Source organism: Schistocerca nitens, chromosome 7, assembly GCF_023898315.1.
Source record: "Schistocerca nitens isolate TAMUIC-IGC-003100 chromosome 7, iqSchNite1.1, whole genome shotgun sequence".
Taxonomy (NCBI): Eukaryota; Metazoa; Arthropoda; class Insecta; order Orthoptera; family Acrididae; genus Schistocerca; species Schistocerca nitens.
In genome coordinates, this window is record NC_064620.1 from 230,891,213 (window position 1) to 230,908,160 (window position 16,948).

At 39.8% G+C, this 16,948-nt stretch overlaps 1 protein-coding gene across 1 annotated transcript in view; it reads left to right on the forward strand.

Moving 5' to 3' along the window:
• LOC126195094 (ATP-binding cassette sub-family G member 4) overlaps nucleotides 1-16,948 on the forward strand; it is a 357,400-nt gene that overhangs the window by 296,068 nt on the left and 44,384 nt on the right. Inside the window, exon 2 of the mRNA XM_049933557.1 lies at nucleotides 8,370-8,493. Coding sequence (XP_049789514.1) covers nucleotides 8,370-8,493 — 124 coding nt within the window. The remainder of the gene's footprint in view (nucleotides 1-8,369; nucleotides 8,494-16,948) is intronic.

Consider the following 16,948-nt stretch of genomic DNA (forward strand, 5'->3'; position numbering starts at 1 on the left):
ATTCCAAAAAAATACCAGATTTGTGCCCTGTTACGGCTTTCCTACTGGCACGGAAGTTCTACGTCTGATGACTAATGACATTTACAAAGATGTTGGGGAGGAATAAGAAGCAGCCTAGATTGGTGAGTGAAAATAGTATAACTTTCTCTCAACGTTGCTGTTCGTTATATTAACCTGTAAGTGGTATAGTGGGGTCACGTGGACTGGAATTGTGTTTTTTGTTTAGTGTTGATGTTTGTACCACTTAGCTCTGTAGGTCTGTGGTTTTTAGCTTCTACTTACCTTACTCCATTCTGTATGATTTCCACTTACATCTGGAAGAGTTGTCTGCAAGCACATTTTCTGGAATTGCTGCATTTGGCACTGATGAGAAATTAAGCGTGAGTAAAGTGGCACAACAGTGCGAAATGTAGGAAGACGTGGAAGCTGTGCAAGCAGACCGGAAATCAGACAAATGCAGTAGGTAAAAACCACACCTCATTATATTTTGAAACGAACCCACTGAATCTCGAAATAAACAAAAACTGTAAATTTGCTTCTTTCCATACTGCTAACAATGGTTTAAATAAAGAAAACTAAAGCCGTTTTATAAAATGAATACAAATTTGTAGCAGTTGCATAGACATAGTCTAAATGCTTGTAATTTCGGTATGTGATTCATGTTTGACTCTTTCAAAGGCGTTGGTTATCAATGTTAACTACCTATTTTACAACATCTCGTAACCGAATGGGGCAGCAGTTCTTGTTGCAGGTCACACAGTGTGTTGAGGCACTTCTTAGATGGCTAGGAACTGGATATATCCAGTCCGACATACCGAAATCCATCATGAAATTTTTTATGAATGGAGAATACAACGAAGAAAATGCACTGTAACAACTTTAGCCCCGAAGAGCCCTACAAGTATTTAAAAAAGGTTAAAGTTACTCATTTTTGCCTCACGAGGAACAGCTTGTAACAACGTTTAGTAGTACAGCCACCTCGTGTCTATCGCGCGTATTGGCCGTCACAAGAGAGCATAGCGCAAATATCCAGGATGACACTTGCAAATTTTTAGCATCTAAACCATACAAAAATGGCACATATAATTAATTATTTTGAATAACAGGCAGTCCATATCGACAGGAAAACCGTTGCAGACGTAATTTTTACAAAGGTGACTAACAGAGGAAAATGAAGGCTGTGTTTGATGTTACATCACAGATGACTTATACCAATCGGAACTTTAATTTGTTGAAACGAAATATATCTTACACATACATCATTTTATAACAATTCTTGTGGAAATTTTTCCTATACATCCGAAATTTTTAAGCCCCATCCCTCGAAAGAAAGAAAATCGCACCTGACAACACTGCAGTCTTGACATTGTAGTGTGCGTACGTGTCCTGATAAATACACTGCCTTTTGCTCAATTTTCTGTTACAATTACTTACCGGATTCCATAGTCTTAAGTTTTATTCCTTTAAAACATAGTATAGTGTAGAATCAAGCACATTTTCAGTCATAGTTTTAAAAACAGTTTGTTTCAAAAGATATGATTTGTGGTTTTCACTTACCTTACTGTATTCTGTCTGGTTTCCACTTACATCTGGAAGAGTTGCCTGCAAGCAGATTTTCTGGAATTGCTGCATTTGGCACTGATGAGAAATTAAGCGTGAGTAAAGTGGCACTACAGTGCAAAATGTAGGAAGACGTGGAAGCTGTGCAAGCAGACTATTCTTGGTGTGACCGGAAATCAGACAAATGCAGTAGGTAAAAACCACACCTCATTATATTTTGAAACGAACCCACTGAATCTCGAAATAAACAAAAACTGTAAATTTGCTTCTTTCCATACTGCTAACAATGGTTTCAATAAAGAAAACTAAAGCCGTTTTATAAAATGAATACAAATTTGTAGTAGTTGCATAGACATATTCTAAATGCTTCGTAATTTCGTTATGTAATTCATGTTTGACTCTTTCATAATGGCTCTGAGCACTATGGGACTTAACATCTGAGGTCATCAGTCCCCTAGAACTTAGAACTACTTAAACCTAACTAACCTAAGGACATCACACACATCCATGCCCGAGGCAGGATTCGAACCTGCGACCGTAGCAGTCGCGCGGTTCTGGACTGCAGCGCCCAGAACCGCGTGGCCACCGCGGTCGGCGACTCTTTCAAGGGCGTTGGTTATCGATGTTAACCACCTATTTTACTCCACCTGGTAGCCGAATGGGGCAGCAGTTCTTCTTGCAGGTCACACAGTGCGTTGATGGACTTCTCCCTAGATGTCAAGGCATAGGATATTACGCCTTTCGCTTTCCTATTGTCACCGCTTTACAATTTGTTTCTTGGCTTGTAGCAGTTTTGCGTGATTTACTTGTGTACGCTTTGAAGATCAAATTTGTCACATAGGTTGTTGTTGTTGTCTTCAGTCCTGAGACTGGTTTGATGCAGCTCTCCATGCTACTCTATCCTGTGCAAGCTTCTTCATCTCCCAGTACTTACTGCAACCTACATTCTTCTGAATCTGCTTAGTGTATTCATCTCTTGGTCTCCCTCTACGATTTTTACCCTCCACGCTGCCCTCCAGTGCTAAATTTGTGATCCCTTGATGCCTCAGAACACGTCCTACAAACCGGTCCCTTCGTCTTGTCAAGTTGTGCCACAAACTCCTCCCCAATTCTATTCAATACCTCCTCATTAGTTATGTAATCTACCCATCTAATCTTCAGCATTCTTCTCTAGCACCACATTTCTAAAGCTTCTATTCTCTTCTTGTCCAAACTATTTATCGTCCATGTTTCACTTCCATACCTGGCTACACTCCATACAAATACTTTCAGAAACGTCTTCTTGTCATTCAAATCTATACTCGATGTTAACAAATTTCTCTTCTTCAGCAACGCTTTCCTTGCCATTGCCAGTCTACATTTTATATCCTCTCTACTTCGACCATCTTCAGTTATTTTGCTCCCCAAATAGCAAAACTCCTTTACTACTTTAAGTGTCTCATTTCCTAATCTGATTCCCTCAGCATCACCCGACTTAATTTGACTACATTCCATTATCCTCGTTTTGCTTTTGTTGATGTTCTTGTTATATCCTCATTTTAAGACACTGTCCATTCCGTTCAACTGCTCTTCCAAGTCCTTTGCTGTCTCTGACAGAATTACAATGTCATCGGCGAACAACAAAGTTTTTATTTCTTCTTCATGGATTTTAATACCTACTCCAAACTTTTCTTTTGTTTCCTTTATTGCTTGCTCAATATACAGATTGAATAACATCGGGGAGAGGCTGCCATCTGGTTTCTGTACAAATTGTAAATGGCCTTTTGCTCCCTGTATTTTACCCCTGCCACCTTTAGAATTTGAAAGAGAGTATTCCAGTCAACATTGTCAAAAGATTTCTCTAAGTCTACAAATGTTAGAAATGTAGGTTTGCCTTTCCTTAATCTTTCTTCTAAGATAAGTCGTAGAGTCAGTATTGCCTCACGTGTTCCAATATTTCTACGGAATCCAAACTGATCTTCCCCGAGGTCGGCTTCTACCAGTTTCATCCTTCTATAAAGAATTCGCGTTAGTATTTTGCAGCTGTGACTTATTAATGTATACTACCTGTATTTGAAGTAACTATTTTCATGTATAAATTCGGTTCATGCCAATGATCAGCGCGGTAGTTATGTGAAACAATCTTGTTTATTCCATGTTTTTGTTACTTTAAGCTGGGTTAGCGTTGCTGTTATGTCTTCCTTTACACCTGTGTGGTTCTTTAGTGGATACAGGAGCGAGGAACAGATGCCGTTCATGAACAGAGAATGCAGATATTAATTTATCCCACATCTAATATCAAATAGTAAAAATTTGTTGCTGTAATTGCAGCGTCAGCTGCTAAAGCAGATTTGAATGTATAAATATATAGAGAAACAAAAGATTTATAAATCTGTCATTCTTCAATACAATGTCTATCCAGAAGATGTCGAGTCCTGGCTACTATGGAAGTCTGTAAATGTTATTCAGATGCACACACCCAAAAAGGGCTCAGTGTATGAATGTTTCAACTTAACGTACACCTCCCGATGGAGCTCTGGAAACGGGCTGCTTGCACCTCATTGGCAGCGGCGTAATCGTTCGTGGCAGCGCCCTCGTCAAGTGGTGGCGGCTGTAGGAGACATGGCGACGTAATTGACGGCGCGTATATTTGAAAGTGCGGCCGCCGGATAACGGCCGATACCGCACTCCCTCCATGCCCAACTTGGAAGGTACAGGGGCAGGCCTGTGTCGTGGGTAGTGATGAGGAGCAGACCGACACACGTTCAGACATTGCGTCTTGCAAGCACTGTGGAAACTGGCCTGTAAACCAGGCACAGGACGCATCCGACAGCACAGGTATGAGAATTGAGGCTGCTGCAGAGTCGATGGTGACGGCGTTGATGTCCACTGAAGAGGCGACCTGCGGCTTTGGCGGGAAAGGCGTCACAGTTGGGTAGGCAGAGACTTCCAGCGGTAAGACGACCAAAGGCGGAGGCACCCGCTCGGTAAGCTGCATACGAAGATGTATTGTGGCGGACAGATGTGGCTGTGTCATGGCAGCCGGCCATTGTGCAGTGCAGAAATCTGAAGCCGTTTGATCTACGGTAGGATCACTGAATTCACAGAACTGGAGCTGATTTTGGTGATGCTGACACGTGCCTGCACTGCCGCGGGTAGTATACTGTGCTCTTCCAGCTTATCTGAGAACAACACAGGATTCTCATGAATGTGGCTTGTTGTGCACTCAATATTGAACTCTAACATTTGTATGAAACTTCTTGGTGATGTCTGAAGCTGGAGCAGAGCATTAATGACGAAGCAAATGCAGCAAGGTCCAATGGCGTCTCCCAGGAAACATTCTTCCGGTGAAATGTCAAGAGCAGGAAAAGTATGATACGAACTCAGAAATATCAGTAAGGCGTCTTCGCATAAATATGAAGCTCGAAGTTTTGATATTTGCGTCTTGAACATTCGAATGAAATGTTCAGCCTTGCTGTTAGAATGTGGCGAGAATGGTGCTGTCCTGACGTGCCGTATCCCATCTCGTCACCAGTCTGTTACGTCTTCCTTTGCATGCTGTGTGGTTCTTTAGCGAATACAGGAACAAGCAACAGATCCGTTCGTGAACAAAGAACTCAGATATTAATTTATTCTACATCTAATGTCAAATAGTAAAAATAATATGTAACTTTGTTGCTGTAATCAATGCAATGTCTATTCAAAAGATGTCAAGCCCTGGCCACTGTGAAAGTCTGTAAATGTTATTCAACTGACAAGCACCACAGAAAGGAATCAGTGCTTGAAAATTTCAACTTAAGCACACCCACTGCTGGAACTCTGGAGAGGGGATGTTTGCATCTCATGGCAGCTGTAAGTGACATGACAGCATAACTGGCGGTGTGCATATTTGAAAGTGTGGCTGACCGGCTAGCAACCAATACTGCACTAACCACTGCACAACAGGGATACCACTTCCATCCAGAATGGCTAGGAGGTGTCTTAGAGAAGATGGAATTTGAAAACTTATTTACGAGGACCTTCCATCAGGCTCAGGTAATGAAATAAGTTTATTTCAAGACTCTATTAGTGACTCTATATATGAGCTCGACTGTGATAATATTATATCATGTTCCAAAGAAAGTAGGAATCAATCAGATATAATTTACTGAAACATAATCGTCACTTGTAGCTCAGTGAAACAATACATGAGGGATTATCCTGTGAAAAGGCGCTATAAAATATGCATGCTGTGTAATGAATCTGCATATAATTTGAATTTCCAAATTTGTATTAGAAAATTAACTAAAGAGAAGTCTGCAATGGGACTGGGTGCATGGATAGTGACACATTTACATGAAGAACTTTATAGTAAAAATCGTGTTGTTTTCATGGATAATTTCTCCCCACCTTACAATCTCTTCATCCTACCAGAAGGATGAAGACAAGTTTCAGTTGGAACTCTTAACCCTACATGTGAATTCCTTCCAAAAGTAAAGGGAGATAAACGGATGAAATGAGCAGACTTTGACAGCAGAGTCCGCAATCATGGTGCAAGTGAGCTGTGCACCTGTTCTCCATTATGCATGATCCAAGTGACACCACAAGTTTAAAGAGGAAGGAAAAAGATGGATCAACTGCTGTTGAGTGGCACGCTCTATAACAGGAGCTGTCAATTTTTATCATCTAAAATGAGACTGGTTGTGACTGCAAAAATAAAAAATAGTGGTACGGGCATTTTTTCACTTTCTTGATATATGCGGATTGAATGCATTTATCATCGTTAAAGAAACTGAGATGCAGCATTTCACAAGTAAAGACTTCTGAAGGAATGTGTTTGAAATATTGCTTGCCAAAGTGGTTGTCTACAGCAGTGCTGTAGGTCAAAAATGGAAGAGCATCTCTCAATAAAAATAGGCCAAATGCAGACAAACAAATAGGATTGGAAGGTAGTGCACATCGGCCAAAACAGGCCGTGTCTAGAAGATATGCAGTATGCAGCACACGAACATTGACATCAAACATAGGCGATGGTCATATTAATGTGACTGGACACCCACATTGGACCCAATCGCATTCATGCAGCTGTCGAAAAAACAAAGAAGCATACGACTGCGAAAATTGATACACATAGAGATTGGGTTAATTTGATCAGATTAGCTCCTAGGAAACCACCATTAACAATATCTAATTCGGGCAGAACGACATATTCTTAATTCAGTTGAACTTCTTCATCGATGTTATGTTTATAGAAAATTAAAGATTTTGGGAGAGTCAGTTCCATGCCTAAAGATAAAATGATTGCAATTCATGTGAAATTCACCTGGGAATGTATAGACCCACTATAAATTTTGCTTCAGTCCACAAAAGTTGTTCAAGATATTAAATCTGACAAGAAGAGGAAAACATCCTATGAATCATGACTTGCATTCCATTCACAAGACACCTATACTGGATGACTATCTGCAGAAAAGGTCGAAGGTCTGCAGTTGCTAATGTCCTTAATACATCCACAGAGTAGTACCAAACTGCCCAGGAACTGTGTAGAGCAGACTAGTTACCGCCCGAAAGTGGTGGTGGGCAGTGAACACCATGAAAATCACATTTTGAGTTTTAAAGAGTTGTTTCATCTTTCTGTACTATGGACAGATACACACAGTGACAATCCCATACAGAAGAAGGAAGATAGAGTTTAACATCCCCTTGACAGTGAGATCATTACTTATTAGAGACAGCATAATCTGATTATGTAAGGATGGGGAAGGAAACTGACCATTTTCAAAGGACCCGTCCTGACATTTGTGTGGAGTGATTTAGGGAAGTCAAGGAAAATCTAAATCTGGGATTTATGAGAGGTATTTTGATAATATTCTGTTATGGTAGATGTTGAAGGTTTCACACACTGCCCTATAGACAGAAAAATGCATTTTATTCAGCATCTCTCTATCTATAGCCATATGCTTTGTTTTACACCTATTCTGCATTTTATGGTGCCCTAGAAATAAATCTGAAGCCATAACTTTAGCAGAAACCCCAGTACACAGAGGAAAAAACTGCTGCTGTGCTTACTTGGGGTGTACATATGGATGACAAAGAATTCTGTATGAGAGGTGAGAGAGAAGGGTCATTGTTGGTTGAGGGGCTGACATGTCACTTTCTGTGCTATTCAGCTGTGACACAGTAATACTAGTTGAGAGCCAGAATGAGTTATGCATTATATTTAAATCCTCTTAGAAGTGCATGTGTGGACAATGGTGTGTTCTGAAATTTTTAGACAAGTGCTCTTTAATTGTGGGCCAATGTTATTGTAATTGTCTAAAACAACTGTTGGTTTTCCTTTTATATATGTTTCTCAAGGGAGTAATATTGACATTTCATCTCACACCCACACTTCATATAATGAAAATAACATTTATCGTGGATAAGCATGCCTATTTTCTTGTATCATGATAAGAATAGAGGTAAACAGTGTAGGAAGGTTGTTTCTCACTACATATAGCACATAGGTTCTTCCAGGGAGACAAGTGGTTCAGAAGGAATTAAGCTGTGCCTCTCTCATGCATTTCTGCTACAAAATTTCCTACTGTTGTGATGTCCTCTCTTTGGATTATGGGCTTTCTTTTGCAGAAATGGATCTTAACTCGAACCTATGATGGATGATTCAAAGGCTTCAGTCTTTTAGTGACTGTTGACTAGCGAGCTGAGGGCTCACAGAAGAAGTGCATACACAATACACCACCTCCTCATGAACTGTGAGGCTGCAATCTAGTTACACACAATGTCATATTCAAAATGTTTCCTATGAAATTCACTGCTCTGAGAAGTTACTAGCTGTTAATGTGGTGTTGCAGGTGCTGCCCCAAAACAAGTGCTGAGGCAGGTGTCTGGCCGCTTCCTGTCGGGCAGGTTGGCTGCCGTGCTGGGTGCATCTGGCGCAGGGAAAACCTCACTCCTCAATATACTGTCTGGGTTCAGGTAAGACTGTGCTCTGCATTAAACAGAGGCCAAGTAGTTATCAAAAATCAAAGTAAATCTTTATATGTGAGCACTTAGGTTGGTTGTAAATGTTACATCATAAACAACAGTTAGTTTTCTTCCAATGCCAGACAGAGGACTCTTCTGGGCTTTCCCACATATTACAGTCCTTAGATGTTCTTCGTATTTCCAAATGGTTTCCACACTTTTTGTGTTAGGTTATCATCTAGTTCAGGCAGCAGCAACCTTTTAGTACCTATGGGTCACATTGTTGAAACCAGAATATTAATATTTTGAATGTTTTGAATAAAGGACAAGTTACAGTTCTCCTAGTACCATTGTTAGAAATTAGACTGTGATTGGATGTGTGCATGAGCATGCATGCACATGAGCTCGTGCGCATGTGTGCACACATATGTGCTTGTACATACATTCATTGACAATATTTATGAACAAGTGATGTATCCTACCATCTGTAAAGAGTTATAGATGAATAAATAAATAAAAATATATTGAATCAAACAACGGAAAATCCAGGATGGAACGTAACAATATTATGAAAAGGAAAGTTGCTACTCACCATATCTGCTGAGTCGCAGATAGATACAACAAAAAGAAGGCCAATGGCTGAAAGCTTTAATTGTGAATGTCTTTTTGTTGTACCTGTCTGTGACTCAGCATCTCTGCTGTATGGTGAGTAGCAATTTTCCTTCTCATAATTTTGTAAAAATATATTGCATTTTTAGAAAGCACAATTTTATTTAAGGAGAAAAATAAAACCAGTAAACATAGCCCTTTATAGCCACGCAAAAGTGATAATCTGCAATATACATGTACCTGGAATTTAAAAAAAGCAAAAATTAAGGAAAATGTTGTAGGAAAGTTCTTGTAGAATGTAAATACTTCAGGATTAAAAGAGACCCTTAACCAAAAAGCGGACACATTGAGTCGTCAATAGGCACACACAAAGAAATACTGCTAGCATTTGGAGTTATCTTTTGATGAGCTAGAATACAATAAAATAAAATAAACACACACACACACACATATGCCTGTGCTCCTACACGGTGCTGGCTAGACTCACAGTGCCTATGATGGTGGACTTGTTGTGGTGGGATTAGTGTCGGGTGGGGTGGGTAGAACGAGAAGGAGGTGGCAGGCAGAGAGAGGGACTGAGGATAGGTGGCTAATGGTTCGGAGGGAGGTGGTCAGTTTGCCAGCTAGGAATGCATGAGGGAGGAGTGGGAGGTATGTGGGCTGGCACGATTATAGTGGGCGGTGGGAAGCAGCACGCGCTGAAGGTGAAGTGGGGACATGAATTATGGGGGGATGACATGATCGAGGAAGGGGAAACTGTAGGTTTTATTGTTCTAGGGCAGTGGACAACCTGAGATTTAGGCCAGGATGATTACTGGAGTGAAAGATGTGCTGCAATCACAACTCCCATCTGTGCCGTTTAGAGAAGCTAGTGGTGGGGGGGAGGGATACAGATGCTCAGGTTGTGCAACAGATGTTGGATTTGAGCATGTTGCACTGAGCTGTGTGTTGTCACCAGGTGGTCAACTTTGTTCTTGACAACAGTCTGGGAATGGCCATTTCTCTTGGTGGACAGCTGGTTGGTAGTCATACAAACATAAAAGACTGTGCATCGTTTGCAGCAGAGTTGTTATATGACATGGCTGGTTTTACAGATGCCCTGGCTTCTGATGAGATAGGGTAAGTCTGGACTTGACATGACTAACAAATGCTATGTGAGTGAATTAGGCAGGTCTTGCACCTTGGTCTGATACAGGTATATGTTCCTTGTGGCAAGGGGTTGGGAGAGGGAGTGGCATAGGGATGGACCAGGAAGCTATGTAGGTTGAGTGGACAATGGAATACCACTTTAGGAGGGGTGGGAAGATCTCTGGGAGGATGTCCTTCATTTCAGGGCAGGATGAGATAATCAAAACCCTGGCATTGGATATGATTCATTTGTTCCATTCCAGAGTGGTACTGACAGGTAGGGTTTTACAAGGCATGGCCTACATCTCAACAGGATAGGAAAGGGAAATTGGTTGTGCTGATAGCAGAATCTTGAAGAGGGGGTGGGGAGCACTGACACTTATGAATGTAATTGATTTGCTAATATATTTCGACTATTCCTAGTTAATACTTTCATTATATGGCATAGTCAGTAATTGTTTTGTAACTTAAATTCTGTTGTTCACATATAAACAAATATAAATGCTGTCCTAATTATAAACATTTGGAACATGAAATACTAGGAGTCTCAAAATATCTATTTGGCACTGTTCGAAAACATATTAGCAAAGCCAACCCTTAATTAATTCCAAATACCCCAAGTCAGCTTCAAACAGCTGTTAATAAGACTACATAACAGCTAAATAGAGGGGAATAAACTTATGATAAACACCAAAAAAATAAAAAATGTAAAAAATCCTAAAATTCTGTTTAAAAGGTGATGCATGCTGCACCAGTGTGACAATAAACTTCATCTTCTCTTAAAACTAAGTTTTTAGGCTTATGGCTTGAAAGCAACTTCAAATGAAACACACATATAAATAAAATTAATGGAAAAAATATATCTAAAAAGAAAGATGATGAGACTTACCAAACAAAAGCGCTGGCAGGTCGATAGACACACAAACAAACACAAATATACACACAAAATTCAAGCTTTCGCAACAAACTGTTGCCTCATCATGAACGAGGGAAGGAGAGGGAAAGACGAAAGGATGTGGGTTTTAAGGGAGAGGGTAAGGAGTCATTCCAATCCCGGGAGCGGAAAGACTTACCTTAGGGGGAAAAAAGGACAGGTATACACTCGCACACACACACATATCCATCCACACATACAGACACAAGCAGACATGTCTGCTTGTGTCTGTATGTGTGGATGGATATGTGTGTGTGTGCGAGTGTATACCTGTCCTTTTTTCCCCCTAAGGTAAGTCTTTCCGCTCCCGGGATTGGAATGACTCCTTACCCTCTCCCTTAAAACCCACATCCTTTCGTCTTTCCCTCTCCTTCCCTCGTTCATGATGAGGCAACAGTTTGTTGCGAAAGCTTGAATTTTGTGTGTATATTTGTGTTTGTTTGTGTGTCTATCGACCTGCCAGCACTTTTGTTTGGTAAGTCTCATCATCTTTCTTTTTAGATATATTTTTTCCACGTGGAATGTTTCCCTCTGTTATATTCATAAATTAATGGAAAAGTTATAGCACTGTCCGAACTCCTACTTTGCCCAATTCCACAGCATCCTACTGTACGGAATTATATTCTGGGGTAATACACCACCTAGTTCAGTCATCTTCTTAACTCAAAAAAGAACTGTAAGAGCAATGCAACATTCTTGACAAACAGATTCTTGCAAACCCTCTTTCAAAAGTCATCGATTCTCCCTATTCCCTGTATGTATATACTAGAAATCTGTAAATATATTAGAAATAATTTAAAAGATGTAAATGGGCAAAAGGAAAAGTTTCATGTACAGTCAATAAGGACATCAACTTATAAAACCTCGCAGTAAACAGCGCTATACAAATTTACAGTCGTCTTCCGTATAAAGTAAAAGACATATCATCATTCTTACTCTTTTGTAAAACCCTAAGGGCATGCTTATTGGATCATTGCTTCTATTCAATAGCAGAATTTCTAGATCATTTAAGATATAAAAGACTTGAAACAAGACAGTGCAGCTACTGCGCGAACCTTTGTGGATATAGCTAAAATTCATGTATGTGCTGAAATAATTACTGTATTCTTATTTTGTGTGTGTGTGTCTGTGTGTGTGTGTGTGTGTGTGCGTGTGTGTGATCAGTAATTAACAGTTTTGTCAAAAGTATTGTTTGTGTAACTATATATGTTAATTTTATTATTTAAACAAATAATTCAGCTTAACCCTTGCAGTAGGAGAAACTGTTAAAAAGAAGGAAGTTTTCGATGTCTTGTCAATTTAATGAGTTATGTTTTAATTGCAATTTCTGTAAATTTAACTTCGAACAATGTGTAGTTTCAGTACCTATTATTGTGATGATATATAAGGGCCCAATTTTTGGTCCCGAGACAGTCAGTCCATGGCAGAGTTTCAGATGAGAAACCTGTGTTGGTTAGACCAACAACAATGCATCAACTTAACTGTGAAATAAGTGCTACACAATTATGTTGTGTGCTAAAACAATGACAGTGTCTGCTCCATACAAACCTTTCTATTATTCAAGAACAGTGAACTTTGTGGTTAGGTTTGTACTGCTCGTAGATATTCAACAGGAAACTGTTGTAGCAGTATGTGGACATTCACCTGCAAACTATTAATGAGGCTTATGGAAAGTTAAAACAATAGTGCACTGGCCATATAACTTTGTAATATTAGGGTGTTGTGAACAGTGAAAGTAAAAGACTATGAAACGCAACTGTGCATCTGTCGGCTACATCATTTACAGTAGACAATAGTTGCACATCAAACCCCAGTTTTTTGAGCCAATACATCGACACCAAGGACAACAAACAAGAAACAAAGCAGGTGAGCGTCATCACAAATTCCAGAATTCAGCTGTTTGGACAGCTCATAATTTCCTGTTTCTAACACTCCTGGGAACATTTTTGAACACTGTCTTATTACCTAGTAAAGCCATACCATGGTAAAAACAAATGCACTCGGTTTTCATTCATCATTAATCCACATGCCATCCGGACACAGTGGTCATTGCAACTGCATCAACTACCCTAGCACATCTCCCGCCAGACCAAAATTCTCAACTTATCCACACACACTGCTAATGTAGTGCCTCTTGCCCATTATCCTCTTTACTCATGGCATTTCACCAATTCCTGTATGAGTTTGAGCTCGATGTGCATCTGCACTGAAGGGATCATTGGTCATCCTCGCAGCCACTATGAATCAAGACACAAACGAATTAAATACATTAGCTGCCAATGGGCACTGATTTAAATCAAAGGGGAAAGTTGAAAATTTGTACCGCACCAGGATTCAAACCCAGGGAGGCATGCTAGAATAGTTTACACAGTTGCAATGACCACTGTATCCGGTGGGTATAATCAATTCTTCTACACACCTCTGCTGCTCATACGAGTTCCAGTTCACTGTTAAAACTCTTCCATTCTTCTTCCATAATTTGCAGCTTGCCCAGTGGGATTTTGCTTCTTATGTTCCTCTGATTTTATTTCCTTATGTTCCTCTGATTTTATTTCTTCCACTCCAGTTGTTTAACCTTTAACACTTTTATTTGTCTTTTTCACTTTCTGCTCCTTTTCACTCTCCATTTCTCTTTCACTCTTCATCTCCTTTATGTTCATTACTAACATCAATACTTTCTCATGCTTCAGTTACCTCTATATAGTTACCTCTATACCAACCATGTTCCTTATCATCCCATAATCTACTAACATACAATCAATTACTGATTTTTAGAGCAATCACTGTTACATCATGTTACCTTATGGCTGTTTCTCTTCCATTCCATTATTTTTGTAAAGGTCCAAAAACATTTCGCCTTCCTTGCTTCTGCTTCTGCAGCCATTTGCTCCAAATACATTTCCATACCTCTGCATTTCTACAACAACACATGAATTTAGGTATCCCATTACAACTGTTCTGCCCTATCATATCTGCTTCTGCAATTCTTGTTCAAATTCCTCTTTTACCTCTGATGTACACAGCATGAGGGGAGGGGGTTCCAAACTTGTTGTCCTATTCATTGGTCTTTATCATTCTGTCATTTGTTCTAATTACTTCCTCTATCAGTCCATCTCTTACACACACTCCAGCTTCATACTAGATATCAAGCACAGTCTAACCACAGTTCTCCTTTCAGGCCTTCCTTCACTTCTCCACCCTGTTTCTACCATCCTTGCCACATCCAGTTTTTGTCATTTCATTATGTCATCAGGTTCTTCTTCATCTTCCAAGTTTATATATTTAACATTCCAAATTACAATCCATGTCCATTGCTGTGTCATCTGTCTTTAGATCCATTTCTGATTCCAACCCCTGTTCCAGTTTTGAAAGCTCTTATTTACTGTCAGTTTACTGGGTCTGTCACAGATTCACTAGAGCCCCAATTTTCAGATACATTTCAAGAGCCTCAGTAGTAGTCATGGACCACACAGTGTTCTCTTTGTACTTTACTCCTACATTCAGTTCCAAATTCATGTCATTGCCTATCTTCCTAACTTGGATGAGTGGGTTAGGCTCTGGAGGCCACATCATCTTCTGGAATGGTAATGACACATACACACATTTCTAGTGACTCTTCAAACAGTAAGAAAAACTTTTTTATCAAGTCCAGTCCTACTACTTACAGTTCTAACCATTCATCATCACATTTATATGTTCATCTCATTAACAGAAAAAGATAGTCAAACAAAATTGTGTGTATTTAATTTGATAAGCACCTTCTGAAATAGAAGTCCTGTCTCTATGGAAAAAAATTCTTCTTACGAACCCTCTACACTGAAACATAGGCTTCTGTAGTAACCTTGAAAAAAACTGCTGTGCTTCAAGTAAGCAGTAAAAGAAATCAAACAGGTATTTGGAAAGAGAATTAAAGTTCAGAAAGAAGAAATAAAAGCTCTGAGACTTCCTGGAAGATTAAAACTGTGTGCCAGACCGAGACTCGAATTCGGGACCTTTGTCTTTCACAGGCAAGTTCTGTACTAACATAGGTTCACAGGAGAGCTTCTGTGAAGTTTGGAAAGTAGGAGACAAGGTACTGACAGAAGTAAAACTGTGAGGACACGGCATGAGTCATGCTTGGATAGCTCAGGTGGTAGAGCACTTGACTACAAAAGGCAAAGGTCCCAAGTTTGAGTCTCGGTGTGGCACACAGTTTTAATTTGCCAGGCAGTTTCAATTATTGTGAAGATGGTGCGATGAACTCTCTGCCAGGCACTTAAATGTGATTTGCAGAGTATCCATGTAGATGTAATTTTAGATGAATGCACTTTCCTATTATGAAATAAGTAATTAGTAGCGACATGTTACAATTTCCTCAGTAACTTCTCGCTGTCTACACGTATGACGGTTCTACAAATTGGTGAAACTGTGAAGTTTGGAAGGTGAGAGACGAGGTACCGGTGGATGTAAAATTGTGAGGACGGGTCTTGAGTTGTGCTACAGTAGCTCAGTTGGTAGAGCACTTGCCCGTGAAAAGCAAAGGTGCCGAGTTCAAGTCTCGATCCAGCACACAGTTTTAATCTGCCAGGAAGTTTCAAAACCAGCATACATTCTGCTGCAGAGTGAAAATTTCATTCTGTAAACATCCCCCAGGCTGTGGCTAAGCCATGTCCCAACAATATCCTTTCTTCCAGTAGTGCTAGTCCTGCAAGTTTCGCAGGAGAACTTCTATGAAGTTTGGAAGGTAGGAGATGAAGTCTACATCTACGGAAGTCTACATCTACGTCTACATCTACGGAATTTCATTTAAGGTATATGTTTCACTTTTAGCAGGCTGCTTCGTATTTGAAATGATCTACAGGACCACAGGGGTGACAGGCAGGGTGACCGTGAATGGTCGGATGAGGCCATGGAGCGCTTGGGTAGCGCAGTTGGTATAGCACCTGCCCACGAAAGGCAAAGATCCCGAGTTCGAGTCTTGGTCTGGCACACAGTTTTAATCTCCCAGGAAGTTTCAAAACCAGCACACACTCTGCTGCAGAGTGAAAATTTCATTCTGAAAAGCTCTGAGGTTTGCCGATGACATCGTAATTCCATCAGAGGTGGCAAAGAAGTTAGAATATCATTTGAAGGAGACAGATAATGTGCTGAAAACTGGTTATAAAGTAAACATCAACAAAAGTAAAACAACAATCATGAAACATAGAAGAATTAAATCAGGTGATGCTGACATAATTAGATTAGGAAATTAGATGTTAAAAGAAGCAGATGAGTTTTGCTATTTTAACTGAAGTAGAGATGAGTGCAATCAGAAATAGCAAGAAAGACTTTTCTGAAAAAGAGAAATTTTTCAAGGTTAAATATGTATTTAAGTGTCAGGAAATGTGTTCAAAATCTTGTCTGAAATGTAGCCTTATACAGAAGTGATATGTGGATGATAGACGGTATAGACAAGGGGAGTAAGCTGCAGATCACCAGATATGTAAGACATTGATTCGAAGTATGATGCTACAGAAGAATGTTGATGATTAAATTGGTAGTGAAGAAATACTCACTGGATCAAATTGAGAGTAAGAGAAATTAATTACACATCTTGACCAAAAGAAGTGATCAGTTTATAGGACACTTGCTGAGGTGTTAAGGAATAGTTAAAATTAGTGATGGAGGAGTGTGTAGGGGGTAAAAATTGCAGAGGGAGATCAGGCTTTGACTACAGTAAGCAGGTTCAGATGGCTGTAGTTTCACAGTAGTTATGCAAAGATGAACAGTCTTACATAAAATAGACTATCTTGGAGAGCTATATTAATCCAGTCTTCA